The following is a 14,849-nucleotide window of genomic DNA, read 5'->3' on the forward strand; positions in this document are numbered from 1 at the left end:
AAATGAGATCCCGACAGAGGAAAGTGAGATGCATTCCAACTAGCAAAGAGGACAAGGTACACAGGAGTCAAGGAATCGTTCAAGGGCCAGGAGGCAGATAGCATTAAGCTTCCGCATGCAGGTAGTCTCCAGATAGCAAATATGAGGCAGCCATGTCAGCTTTTTATCAGAAAGAAGCCTCAAGAAATGATACTGTGCTCTAACTCCAGGTGCTGGTTGTCCAGTAAAGTTCTGGATCACAGTGTACTGTGAGTCGACATCAACAACGCATAACCAGCATTTTGGAGGAAGAAAACTAGAAGTTATGGGAAAGGGTCCATGCAAAGGCTCATTGGATGGTGCCTTCCAGCTGTCATTCAGCAGATGCTACCAAGCGGGAGATGCATCAGATGCAAAAATTATCAACATACAACGCCAGGATAATCAGAGGCCCAACATAGGTTACAAGCCCACTGATGGTGACAAGAGTGTGACATTTAATACAGATCCCTGTGGGATACCATTCTCCTGGGTCTGAGGGGTGCTGAGTGAAATGCCACCTCTAACCTGGAAAGGCCAGTGGAATAAAAACTTGGGGATAAAAATCAGAAATGTGCCGCAAAAGCCCAAGTCTTACAAAGTAACTAAAATATGATGGTGCCAAGCTGTGTCGTATGCCTTATGTAGGTCAAAGAAGACCATGACAAGCGGTTGGAATTTAGAAAAAGCCTGTCAGATTGCTATTTCCAATCTGAGTAAATAGTCAGTTATAGATCGTTCTTTCTGGAAGCCACACTGATACAGGGACAAATGGCCCCGAGACTCAAGTACCCAACATAATCAGAAGCTAACCATCATCTTGAGCAGTTTACAAAGTATTTTGGTCAGGCTATTAGGTCAGTAGCTGTCTAGAGATGTTGAGTTCTTCTCAGGCTTCAGTATAGGGATAACTATGCTGTATCGCCATTGCGAGGGGAAGACATCCATGAGCCAAATGTAGCTGAAGAATCTGAGATGTTGCCTCTGGGTAAAACCAAAGTGTTGGATCATCTGGTTGCGGATGAAATCCAGGTCTGACACCAAGCCATCCATGTGAACGGGTCTGAAGCCAAGTCATGTGAACGCGTCTGAAGCCAAGTCATGTGAAGAGATAAGAGCCTGCAATAAACACACCAAGGTTTCTTCAACACGTCATCTCTGCTGGAGAAAAGTAGCAGGATAGGAAGATGACACTGACACTGTGTCGCGAGGAGTTTTGCAAGGACCGATGGATCAGTACACAGAACTCCCTGTACAATAAGACCCGGACAGTTAATTGCTGCTGGTGGCCCAGACGTCTATGGAGGTTGGTCCAAACCTGGGATGAAGAGGGAGGGAACATAGCACTCCCAGCATTCCTTTTCACTCTGCTTAATAACATATTGAAGGTTAGCATGGAGATGCCTAAAAGCATGAGTGGTGGTCTGTGAGAGATGTTTAAATCTTTGCAGTGCCTGTGGCGGTCCTGGGTAGCAACTGCTACATCCTTGGTTCACCACGGTACCACTGACAAGGGGGACCTATTGATAGAGGGACACCACTTCCAACGACGTGAAGAACAGTGTCAGAGACGTCTTGCAAAACCACATCAATGCAATCGTAGCAACAGTTCGAAGTGTACAGAAAACATATATAAAGGCCAACTGACTCTGTGGAATGTTCAACGTGGGCACCTGTGTGCCCTGGCAGTGGCAGGAGAATGATCGACTTGCCAGGAAGCGGTTATTGTGACAAAGATCATCACGGGGTGACCAATGTAGTGAAGCCATGAGAGCACAGGAAGAGATCATGAGACTGACAGCAGAAAAGGTGGCATGAGCAGCACTGAAGTGGGTACAAAAACCGCCACTGAGGAAATACAAATCAGAGTCTGTATGTAATAAGTTTGTCAATTAGAAGTCCTCCACCCACCAAAATAGCACTTCCCCACAGGGGGTGGTGTGCATTGAAGTCCCCAAGGAGGAGATAGGGGGGCGGGAGTTGCTATGTTAAGGTAGGCAGTTCAACATAAGAAAGTGGCCTACCTGGATGGAGGTAGACATTGCAAAAGGTGATTGCTAGTGACATTTCGCTCTTTTTACAGCTGATATGCACGAAGCGTTCAGTGAATTCGAAAGTAAAATTCTACGTACCGACTTGACAGAAAATCCTTGGAAGTTCTGGTCTTACGTTAAATCAGTAAGTGGCTCAAAACAGCATATCCAGACACTCTGGGATGATGATGGCATTGAAACAGAGAATGACACGCGTAAAGCTGAAATACTAAACACCTTTTTCCACAGCTGTTTCACAGAGGAAGACCGCACTGCAGTTCCTTCTCTAAATCCTCGCACAAAAGAAAAAATGGCTGACATCGAAATAAGTGTCCAAGGAATAGAAAAGCAACTGGAATCACTCAACAGAGGAAAGTCCACTGGACCTGACGGGATACCAATTCGTTTCTACACAGAGTACGCAAAAGAACTTGCCCCACTTCTGACAGCCGTGTACCGCAAGTCTGTAGAGGAACGGAAGGTTCCAAATGATTGGAAAACAGCACAGGTAGTCCCAGTCTTCAAGAAGGGTCGTCGAGCAGATGCGCAAAACTATAGACCTATATCTCTGACATCGATCTGTTGTAGAATTTTAGAACATGTTTTTTGCTCATGTATCATGTCATTTCTGGAAACCCAAAATCTACTCTGTAGGAATCAACATGGATTTCGAAAACAGTGATCATGTGAGACCCCACTCGCTTTATTTGTTCATGAGACCCAGAAAATATTAGATACAGGCTCTCAGGTAGATGCTATTTTCCTTGACTTCCGGAAGGCGTTCGATACAGTTCCGCACTGTCGCCTGATAAAGTAAGAGCCTACGGAATATCAGACCAGCTGTGTGGCTGGATTGAAGAGTTTTTAGCAAACAGAAAACAGCATGTTGTTCTCAATGGAGAGACGTCTACAGACGTTAAAGTAACCTCTGGCGTGCCACAGGTGAGTGTTATGGGACCATTGCTTTTCACAATATATATAAATGACCTAGTAGATAGTGTTGGAAGTTCCATGTGGCTTTTAGCAGATGATGCTGTAGTATACAGAGAAGTTGCAGCATTAGAAAATTGCAGCGAAATGCAGGAAGATCTGCAGCGGATAGGCACTTGGTGCAGGGAGTGGCAACTGATCCTTAACATAGACAAATGTAATGTATTGTTACTATTGTACGATTATATGATAGCGGAACGAACACTGGTAGCAGTTACTTCCGTAAAATATCTGGGAGTATGCGTGCGGAATGATTTGAAGTGGAATGATCATATAAAATTAATTGTTGGTAAGGCGGTTGCCAGGTTGAGATTCATTGGGAGAGTCCTTAGAAAATGTAGTCCATCAACAAAGGAAGTGGCTTACAAAACACTCATTCGACCTATACTTGAGTATTGCTCATCAGTGTGGGATCCAAACCAGGTCGGGTTGACAGAGGAGATAGAGAAGATCCAAAGAAGAGCGGCGCGTTTTGTCACAGGGTTATTTGGTAAGCGTGATAGCGTTACGGAGATGTTTAGCAAACTCAAGTGGCAGACTCTGCAAGAGAGGCGCTCTGCATCAAGGTGTAGCTTGCTGTCCAGGTTTTGAGAGGGTGCGTTTCTGGATGAGGTATCAAATATATTGCTTCCCCCTACTTATACCTCCCGAGGAGATCATGAATGTAAAATTAGAGAGATTCGAGCACGCACGGAGGCTTTCCGGCAGTCGTTCTTCCCGCGAACCATACGCGACTGGAACAGGAAAGGGAGGTAATGACAGTGGCACATAAAGTGCCCTCCGCCACACACCGTTGGGTGGCTTGCGAAGTATAAATGTAGATGTAGGTAGATGTAGATGCTGCTTCCAGGTTGGCACGAAAGGGGATCTGGGGTTTGAACTGAAGTGCCGACCCCACTAGATGCTGTCTCGGGGCCAGCACAGTTCTGAAAGAACACCTGATAACCATGAAATATTGGAGAGTGGTCATCGTGGAAGTGAGTTACTGGTCGTCAGCGATGAGGATGGGGTGACATTCACAAAAACTGGGTCTGATTCAAAGTGAGGAGGAGGGGGAAATCCCCCGGGATGCCAGGGAAGCCTCGTCCTTGAACTTGTGCTGCTTCTCCTCCCCCCCACCCCCGTCCGAGGGAGGGAGGAAGTGTTGTCAGTAAGGGAATAGGTGGCAGCAATGTCCATATTGGACAGAGAACGAACAGCTTTGGGGCCCTCGTAGCATGGGTCCCTCGTCTGACTATGTTGCAGGCTTCCTCTCTTGAGAATACCGAGGAGGTGTGTTGCGAGAGGGAGCCCCGTCCCTAGCAGGAGCCAAAGAAGAGGCAAAGTAGATGAGAGATTCACATGGTGAAGTCCGTCAATCCTCTTCTGGACCTCATAGTAGCTGAGACGGTCAAGGATCTTTATTTATTGGATTCTTTGTAAACACTGGACCCTCTGGTGAGTTAAGAGAATGTAGACCAGAGCAGTTTACACAGTTAGGCGATGGGGTGCAAGGGCTCCCCAAATGAAGAGGGCAGCAACTGTCACCACAGATGTGAGTGGCATCACATTGTGAGGACATGTGGCTGAACCTGAGGCAATGGGAGCTGGAATGAATAGTTTGGACTTCGCATTTATATACCATTACCTCAACCTTCTCGGGCAGGGTATCCCCTTCAAATGCCAGGATGAAAGTGCCTGTGTCTAAACTACTGTCCTTACAGTCTCTCTGGACATGCCGGATGAAATGAAGGCCACGTCATTCCAGATTAGCCATAGGCCTAAGTTCATCATCAGAATGGAGGAGAAGGTCTCTATGGAAAATTACACCCTTGTCATATTGAGAGACTTGTGAGGAGCGATATTCACTGGGATGTTTCCTAATCAGTCACAGGCATGGAGGGAGGCGACTGGCTGGCAGAAGTTGTCTTTGTAAGGAGGGAGCCAGACCGTAGACCGGAAGAACAGCCAGAGAGATTAACACATTTCATGTGCCAAACGTCTGCCCTGGTACCGCCCACTATGATCAGGGGCTCACTTCGTAGGTGCCACCCAGCCACAGCAACAGCTGCCTGGCATGATCATCATTGCTGAGAGTTCTGATGCTTAAAAGGTAAGCACCCACTAAGCATTCACAACCCAGGTACCAGCAGTCTGACCCCTGTTTTGTCAGGGGACTCAGCCAGATGGGTACATAACAGCCCATCACATGGAGTGGCTATCAAGCTAGTTACCTAGCAAGGAGGGGGAGGGGGAGAGGGAAGGGGAGGGGGACCCACGTCAAAGATGATAGGGAGGGAGTTCTCCCCAACTGGCTCACAGTACAGATTTCAAATTTAGAGGCTGAGGCCAAACCCCTAAGGGTGACCAAAGAAGAAAAGCCAAAAAGGAGGAGGAAAAGAAAACAAACCAAAACCACAAGACAAACGAAGTCAGGAGGATAGCCGAGGTGACATAAATAAGAGCACCAAGAAATGGGAAAGGAAGGGGCAAAGAGAAATGAATAAGGACAGGGAGGGAAAAGCAAGGGTAAGGTAAAGCAGCCCAGAAAAGAAGAAAGGCTGTACTCCTATAAAAACACAAGATTTCATTATGATTTGGATATTTAAGTTGACTGGGTCAAAAAATATGAAAATATTCAATGTTTTAGTTATAAACAAAATAACAGACCCTCAGAGTGACTATTTGTTACAGACAAACACATCCCCCATGAAAGACTACGAAAAACCCGTAAATATATCAACTACAGGTGAGACATTTTTGTCCAAATGGCAGTTGTAAGGGTTTTGAAAAATGCAGCAGCTGTAGTGTTAAACATTGGGTTTAATTTGAGGAAGAAACTTCTGAAAATGTATGTTTGGAGTACAGCATTGTATGGTACTGAATCATACAACTCATGAAAATAAGATAACTGAAGAGCTTGAGATGTGTTACAGAAGGATGCTGAAAATTGGGCAGATTGATAAGAGACTGAGGTTTTTAGTAGAACCGGCAAAGAAAGGAATGTATGGAAACACTAAAGAAGAGGGCAAATGATACACTGTGTTAAGACATCAGGGAATAACTTCCATGGCACAAGAGGGAGTTGTAGAGGGAAAAAACTGAAGGGGAAGACAGAGTTTGGAATACATCCAAAAAATAATTGAGGGCATTGGGTGCAGGTGCTATTTTGATATAAAGAGAGTGGCACAAGAGAGGAATTTATGGCGTGCTACTTCAGATAGCTAAAAAAAAATACACATATTCTCGAAATTAAAAGGTGTTAAACAGAGAGAACATCAATATCTGTTAGAGATACCACTATACAACATACATTGCAACAACTGATTTTAATATCATAATTTTAATCAACAGTGAAAAACTATTGCTTTAATGTTCTGAAACATAGGTGCTTTAATGTTCTGAAATATGGATGGCCTTGTTTTTTTCTTCTTCTTCTTTTTTTGCAAGTGGAGATTTCTCAGTTAACCCCTGGAACTGGGAAAATAATAATAATAATAATAATAATAATAATAATAATAATAATGCAATGCGATGACATTGTAGATTATAACTGTCACTCAGATATATAAGCACCCACAGTCACAAATTTTGGTGTCCATGAACTCACCTCTCACATTCAAAAGATTCTTTCATGTCATATATAATCAATTCTCACTTACTTGACCATACAGGGGAATTATTAACATTCTTCGATAACTAGTACTGACATCCGAAACATTTTACCAGCGCTAGGCTGCTGCTGAAAAGAACTTGGAAAAAACGTGATTGAATTTAATGCAACGCAGATACCTGTTTAAAGAAACACACCTTTCTAGGTCGATGATGTGCAGGGGTGGCACTTCATTGTGGCCAGCTGTACCCACTGCACATGCAGGGCTATCTGTGCAGGCTGCGATAGACCACACTCTGTCGTCCAAGTCAATCTCCACGTGCTCTTCCCACACGTAATCATCTGCTGCTGTCCACAGCTAAACAATTAAGTGTAAGGAATGTAGGTGTGGCATACCATAACAAACACAAAAGTTCTACACGTATATTTAATTTTTTAAAAAAACTGAAGAATGGGGGTTTCAATGTCACAAATATATTTCTCCTCATAAAGCAGGCAAAGAGGGAGTAGGAGAAAACATTGAGATTCACAGTTTATTTCGCTTGTGGAAGAGAATTATGTTCTCAGATCATGTAAAAGATTCCCAAAAGTAAATTAATACTAACAGTTATCTAGTACCCTCTATTTGACACTAAATACCCAGCACTCTAACAAAAACATAAACAATGCTGTGATTCTCGAGTTTCTCCCGGCGTATTTGATAATCAAAATATCCACGGGTGTACTGCCGGTCTACAGTGTCCAACGGGCACAATATTTCGGCGATCATACATGCGGCGACATGTATGATCGCCGAAATATTGTGCCCGTTGGTCACTGTAGACCGGCAGTACACCCGTGGATATTTTGATAAACAATGCTATTTTACATTATTTGGTAGGGTTCAAGATATTGGGTTGCACCATGAAACAACAAAGAATACTGTCAAAGTTCAACTTTCCACACCATATGGATTAATTCCAGAGAATGCAACCACAAAAAATTATAAAAGATGGCTGATATTTGAAGGGCTTATCCCCTGCCTTTATCAAGGTATAGACTGCATGCCTTGAGAATAACAGGGATTTATTTGCCAAAGATTACAACATACATTTCTTGGTTGGTCATTCCTCTGACACAAACCCTTACTCCTAAGTAATTTTACATCTACAGACAAAACTATAATCATTCTAAAAAAAATGAAAGCACATGAGCTGTCAAAGGTGTTACTGGTCAAGGTATAGAAGTCACTCACAGTTTCCCGAAAAACTGAATTGAGGGGAGAAGGCTGGAGCTAAAGACTGACATATTGATGACTATGTTCCATCTGCCATACTAAAATGAATGGGAATGCCACTATTCTACAAGTCTGTGAATACATGTTCCATTAAATTGCATTGGTGCCTCACAAGGGGGAATCACGCAGGAGGAGCAAAGATGGCGTAGCTGATCGGTCATGTTAACTAACTCCTAGTTTTTCAGATCCCTATATGGAGGGAGATGGACATTACAGTAAAACCCATAGCTGTCTGCATGTGAACAGCCATAGCTTCATAAACTGTATTGAGAGGTATTAATTTACACAAAATGTTGGCAGATGCGAAAGTACAGTCACCAACTGGTGCTTATTCAGGACAAACTATTTTATGGAAAGGCATGGTGATTATTGTTTATCATTGCAATGAAAAGTTATATAATCATACACTGTTTTAAATACTTGCATTCTGGAATTATGGGAGTTATATATGTTCCAGGAAACCGTTTCCTGTAGAGCAATACATATCACTGGATAAAATGCAAGTAGTTGTCCAAATTACTCTAAATGGTGAAAGTAACCATTGAAGTTCCACTGGCTGAAGGCCATAGGTGTACCTAGGGGTGGTGGAAGTAGGTGAGAAGATGGGTCACATTTCAGCCTCTGCTTGGCACCACCTTTCGAATGGGAACAATGTTTATGCATAATTCAAAATGCATGGGGTCCATTGTAGCTGGGCCAGTGGATCTACATCTACATCGGACTCTGCAAGCTACTTATTGGTGTGTGATGTAGGGTGCTTCTGGTACCACTAACTGATCCCTCCTACCCCATCCCATTCCTGAATGGCGTGTGGGAAGAAAAATTGTCGATAAGCCTCTGTATTGGCTCTAATTTCTCAAATTTTCTCTTCATGGACCTACCGTGAGATATATGTGGGAGGACACAATATGTTGTCCAACTCTTCCTGGAATGTGCTCTCGAAATTTCAGTAGTAAACCTCTCAGTGACGCACAATGCCTCTCTTGTAATGACTGCCTATGCAATTGACCAAATTATCCCTTGATGAAACATGCCACTCTGTTGGATCGATCTCTCTCTCTCTCTCTCTCTCTCTCTCTCTCTCTCTCTCTCTCTCTCTCTCTCGCCCCCCCCCTCTCCCCTCCCCCTCTCTCCCTCTCCTATCAGTCCTATCTAGTAAGGATCCCACATTGATGAACAATACTACAAAATCAATCAAAAAAGCACCTTAAAAGCTACTCCTTTCGTGTATGTGTTACATTTCCTTAAGATTGTTCCTATGAATCTCAGTTTGGCATCTGCTTTTCCTATCATTTGTTTCATGTGGTCATTCGACTTCAGGTTGCTCTGGGTAGTTAATCCTACATATTTATGGTCATATTGTTTCCAGAAGTTTCTCATCTATAGTGTAGTTGTACATTAGTGGCTTTCTTTTCCTATGATGCACAATATGTTACATTTGTACAACTCCACCTCTGTCTTTTTCTTGTATTCTTTCTTCTTTTTAACTGTGTTCTCCTTGTGGAGATGTCCCTCTTGCTGCACGCTGTGTACCTGGAAGGGAGGATGAGTGAGCCATTCTGTGGCCCACAGCTTGTGCCTTCGTCGATGGCCATCTGATGCTGGACTGGAAAGCTAGGGCCTGCCAGTAAGGCCAAAACACAGACAACCCTCTGAAGGAGGGTCCCAGTTGTATAGGACTCTTCCTAGTCAAAAGTGGGGAGCTGAGAGCCCAAATGCGTGTGTAGCAGAGCAGAGAGGGAGGGGTTCCTGTGCCCCTCATGAACAGACGTATTCAGACAGCCACCAGGGTCTGAAATTGTGGAAGATATGGATGTCTTCATCCTTGCTATAGAAGAGGCCTTAGTCACTGTGTTTACAAAGTTTGTTGTCATTTGAACTGGAATTCAAATTTTTCTTTGTTTTTAAACACCAAATACAGTCCAAGGTTTTGCATTCTTGTACCTATATACAGTGAAACTCTGCTTTTACATTTTTCAAGGGACTTCAAAAAAATTGTGTAAAATGCGGGAAATAATGTTTTAAACTGTAAAAGTTACGTATAGGATTACCCCTTGCTTTATCGCACTTTGTGTATGATATACGTACATAACAGGCATCAAAAGACTTGTCAGAGACTTTTTATTATGTAATAAAAGTTTATCGGCTAATGAAAACCACTGATGCAACTGGAATTGATAACTGTCTGGGAAGTAGAAATGTCTGACTTCATTCCAAACGTCATAATTGATGGTTTTGGAAAGCCTGCAGCTGTCATTCATTATTTAAATAATGAAATACTGCTGTTATTATGTATTTAAAAAAAAAAAAAAAAAAACACACACACACACACACTATATGTGTAATATCACAAAAAATAATATGAAAATACTGCACTTGACAACAAGAATGAATTCTTGAAACACATTTTGTTCAGCATGACAAAATTACGTAACCAGCATTGTGTTTAAATTAAAAACATTTGACCAATGCGAAGTGAATGACAGTGTCACCTAGCGCTACAAGATGCCCAACGCCGAAACACACTAAATATGGTTTGACAAAGGTGTCACAACGATCACAACAATCGCCAAACTGCATTTGTGCAGTAGAGCATTTGGAAATGATTGTGAATGGTCATGATATCTTTATTCGAATGAACCTAGTTACTCCCGTCAGCCATCACACCAAGTAGCACTTGGCAGCAGCGGGAGATACAGCACAAATTGTTCTAACTTTTACACGTTTACTGGTTCAAATCTGTTGAGTAGAGTGCCCTGGAGTCAAGAAACTAAGCCATGTAATATTTTAAACACTACTGGATGGACGACATGCCAGCATAGTTTTCTCTCAACGAATATTTTTTCGTAGTGTGAAAATCGCAGGAAAATTATAAATATGTTGATGTAAATTCGGGTTCAGACTAACATAGTGGACATAGGAAATTTGACAGGTACGATAAAAAAATGTCAAACTGCGGGAAAACGTTAAGTCTGGGAACGTAAAAGCAGGGCTGTACTGTATCTTTCTTTCTTTCTTTCTTTAAATAGAGAAATTCATAGACCAATGACAACACTGGTCTCCACACTTCATACAGATTGGCGGTTGGCCTCTGAGTGTTCTCGTACAGCATAAATGCACAGACTCAACAGTTGGGATCATTCATGCAGCTACAAGAAATCTGCCCAAAAGGCAAGTATTTCACACCTTGGACAATTATACAGCTTTTAACTGCATTGGTAAACCATTAGTTTCACCTTTCCACTTAATGTGTCCCTCTAAAACCCCAAATAAAAGCTCCAGTACCCACTCATTTTTCACCCCACGTAGACAGAATGGACACCCCTTTGTTCCAGGTTTGCAGATCATTTTTCATCAGTCTGCAAGATAAGATCACAGTGATAAGTTACACCATGTTGAGGCACTCGTGAAAGGTGATGGCAACAGGAATGTTATCAGTTTTCTCACAGCATAGAAATGCCAGTACTTCCAGTTTTGCCAACTGATGTTACTTCACTGACTTTTCCCTCAAGATGCTCTACACACACACACACACACACACACACACACACACACACACACACACACACACAAAAATTGGTTTTGTGGTCAAAAATGATTTGTCATCAGTTCACATACAGACTAGTTACTGCGGGGAGTGACACTGGGGAGGAAATCATAAGTGGAAACATCAGTTACAATGAAAGCTGTAATCAGACCTGGAGGTATGCACCGACAGCCTAATGGTTAATGCAATTGCTCGTGAAACTTGTGGTCAAGTATCTGCGACAAATTTTAAATAGCCAACACTTTCAAATATTAATAAAAAAAATTCCACCTTTCCCCGGCATTGTTATGAACAAACAATGGTGAGGACCAAATCAAGGTAAAAACATACTTGGGAGTCTATTAAACAATGACACAAACACACTGAGACTCAGAAAAATAGTACACTGTCTCACAATGATCAACAAGCATCTAACCATGCCTCCATAATTTCAAGTAACAGCTAAGGATAAATGTTTTCCCTTCAAAAATATGGATAAGAAATGATACAGGAAGTGTGACAGGGGTCCAAATACAAAACTTTCCATAAATTTGTGATGTGAAGACAGATCAGCAAGCAATGACTACTACACAGAATTTCATAGTGCTTCCACATCACATTAGACTTTCTTTCCTTCTAATAGTTCCTCTCTACTGTTTAACCTGTTTTATTAGTCCCGCTAGCTTAAATCTGTTTTGTCCACATGAATAACTAATACTCTTCGATCACAAGGGCTTTTAAATTAATCTACCGAGCACAATAACCATGATTATCAAGCTACAATTACCAAATCACTGCCCTCTTGCTTCTGATGACTGAAGACATCATTCACTTCACAGAAAATTAACTAGATGAAAGGGGAGTTGAGGTTTCAGTCTATCTATGGAAAGGAAAAATCTAGGTCCAGATTATGCCCAATCATTTCATATTTTTCATGAAACTCACAAAAGGACTAAGAAGAATAGAAGTTATTCACAAATCAGAAACCTAGAATACTAACAGACATTGTTAAAGAAGCACTAGAAATGGACACAGTACACTGGTGGGTGGGCCACAAGGAAACAACTATCAGGACAGAATGAAAGACATCACCTGAAATGAACTCAGCCAAAACTTCTGTCGTCCAATGGTACCAAAGCAACTGCATTACTGATACTGCACTAAAGAAAGGTGAACTACACCTGCTCAGCATTAGGAGAGCAATATGTGGGGTCCTGCTGACTCGAATGGCAAATCTGTCATCCACCTACAAATCAAAATTGATGATATGGAACTAAGTAAAACACATGTCCCTGTAAAGTATGAACACTGAATAAGTTAACTGCCAAGATTGCTAAAATAATTTATTCATATATAAGGGGAATTCAAAAAGAAACTAGCCAGAGGTATAATTACAGAAACTGGTGCCTCTATGTTAGAAGTATTGACCCTGGCTGTTGAGACACTTGTCCCACTGTGACTCAAGGTGGTAAATGGCTGTATCATAAAAGTCCCAGGGGTGCGATGTTAACCAGTTCCACACGTACAGCTGGACGTTGTCACCTGAGGTGAATGGTTTGCCCCTCAGAGCCTTTTTAAGGAGACCAAAAGTGGCGTAATCACAGGGAGAGAGGTCTGGACTGTATGGGTGGCCGAGAACCTCCCATTTCAATTTCTGCAAGAGTGCCACGACTGTGTTGGCTGTATGAAGCTTTGATTGCCTGGTCATTTTGATTTGATCACTTGTTGAAGGGTGGCCAAGGTTTGCGAGTAATGTTGGGCATTCACTATTGTCCTGTGCTGTAGGAAGTGACTCCAAGGGGGCCATCTTGACCCCCTTAAAAAGGCTCTGAGGGGCAAACGATTCACCTCAGATGACGACGTCCAGCTGTACGTGTGGAACTGGTTAACACCACAGTCCCAGGAATTTTATGAGACAGCCATTCACCACCTTTTGTCACAGTGGGACAAATGTCTCCAACAGCCAGCCAGGGTCAATACTGCTAACATACAGATACTGCTTTCTGTAAATACGCCTGCGGCTAGTTTCTTTTTGATAACCCCTCACAAATGACCGATTTCAGCAGTCCTCTGTTGCCATTTTCGGATCTATGTTTACATAATTACATAATCTCCTCCATCAGTACAGTAAGTGGCGCTATAGAATGTACAGCATAACCCCACTTTTACATTGCCGGAATTAACATTTCCCTGCTGTTTATGACAGAGTTACTAAACACAGTCTTCCGAAATGCCTTCACAAAAGAAGATGAAGTAAATATTTCAGAATTCGAATCAAGAACAGCTGCCAACATGAGTAACATAGAAGTAAATATCCTCGGAGTAGTGAAGCAACTTAAGTCACTTAATAAAACAAGTCTTCTGGTCCAGACTGTATACCAATTAGGTTCCTTTCAGAGTATGAAGATGCATTATTTCCATACTTAACAATCATATACAACCATTCGCTCGATGAAAGATCCGCACCCAAAGACTGGAAAGCTGCACAGGTCACACCAATAGTCAAAAAAGGTAGTAGGAGTAATCCACTAAATTACAGGCCCATATCGTTAACGTCGATATGTAGCAGGATTTTAGGACATATATCGTGTTCGAACATTATGAATTACCTCGAAGAAAACTGTCTATTGGCACACATTCAACATGGGTTTAGAAAACATCGTTCCTGTGAAACATAACTAGCTCTTTATTCACATGAAGTGTTGAGTGCTACTGACAAGGGATTTCAGATCGATTCCGTATTTCTGGATTTCCAGAAGGCTTTTGACACTGTACCGCACAAGCGGCTAGTAGCAAAATTGCTTGCTTATGGAATATCATCTCAGTTATGTGACTTGATTTGTGATTTCCTGTCAGAGAAGTCACAGTTCATAGTAATTGATGGAAAGTCATCGAGTAAAACAGAAGTGTTCCCCAAGGTAGCGTTATAGGCCCTTTGCTGTTCCTTATCTATATAAACAATTTGGGAGACAATCTGAGCAGCCATCTTCGGTTGTTTGCAGGTGATGCTGCTTCGTTTATCAACTAATAAAGTCATCAGATGATCAAAACAAACTGCAAAACGATTTAGAAAAGATATCTGAATGATGCGAAAAGTGGCAGTTGACCCTGAATAATGAAAAATGTGAGGTCATCCACATGAGTGCTAAAAGGAACTAGTTAAACTTTGGTTACACGATAAATCAGTCTAATCTAAAAGCCGTAAATTCAACTAAATATCTAAATATTACAATTACGAACAACTTAAATTGGAAGGAACACACAGAAAATGTTGTGGGGAAGGCTAACCAAAGACTGAGTTTTATTGGCAGGACACACAGAAAATTTAACAGGCCTACTAAGGAGACTGCCTATACTATGCTTGTCAGTCCTCTTTTAGAATACTGCTGCACGCGGTGTGGGATCATTACCAGA

At 42.1% G+C, this 14,849-nt stretch overlaps 1 protein-coding gene across 1 annotated transcript in view; it reads right to left on the reverse strand.

The window, feature by feature from the left end:
• The window catches only part of LOC126260014 (F-box/WD repeat-containing protein 4-like), a 92,300-nt gene that overhangs the window by 46,531 nt on the left and 30,920 nt on the right, over positions 1–14,849 (reverse strand). The window contains exon 5 of the mRNA XM_049957175.1: positions 6,831–6,991. Coding sequence (XP_049813132.1) covers positions 6,831–6,991 — 161 coding nt within the window. The remainder of the gene's footprint in view (positions 1–6,830; positions 6,992–14,849) is intronic.

This window comes from Schistocerca nitens, chromosome 5 (genome assembly GCF_023898315.1).
Source record: "Schistocerca nitens isolate TAMUIC-IGC-003100 chromosome 5, iqSchNite1.1, whole genome shotgun sequence".
NCBI lineage: Eukaryota > Metazoa > Arthropoda > Insecta > Orthoptera > Acrididae > Schistocerca > Schistocerca nitens.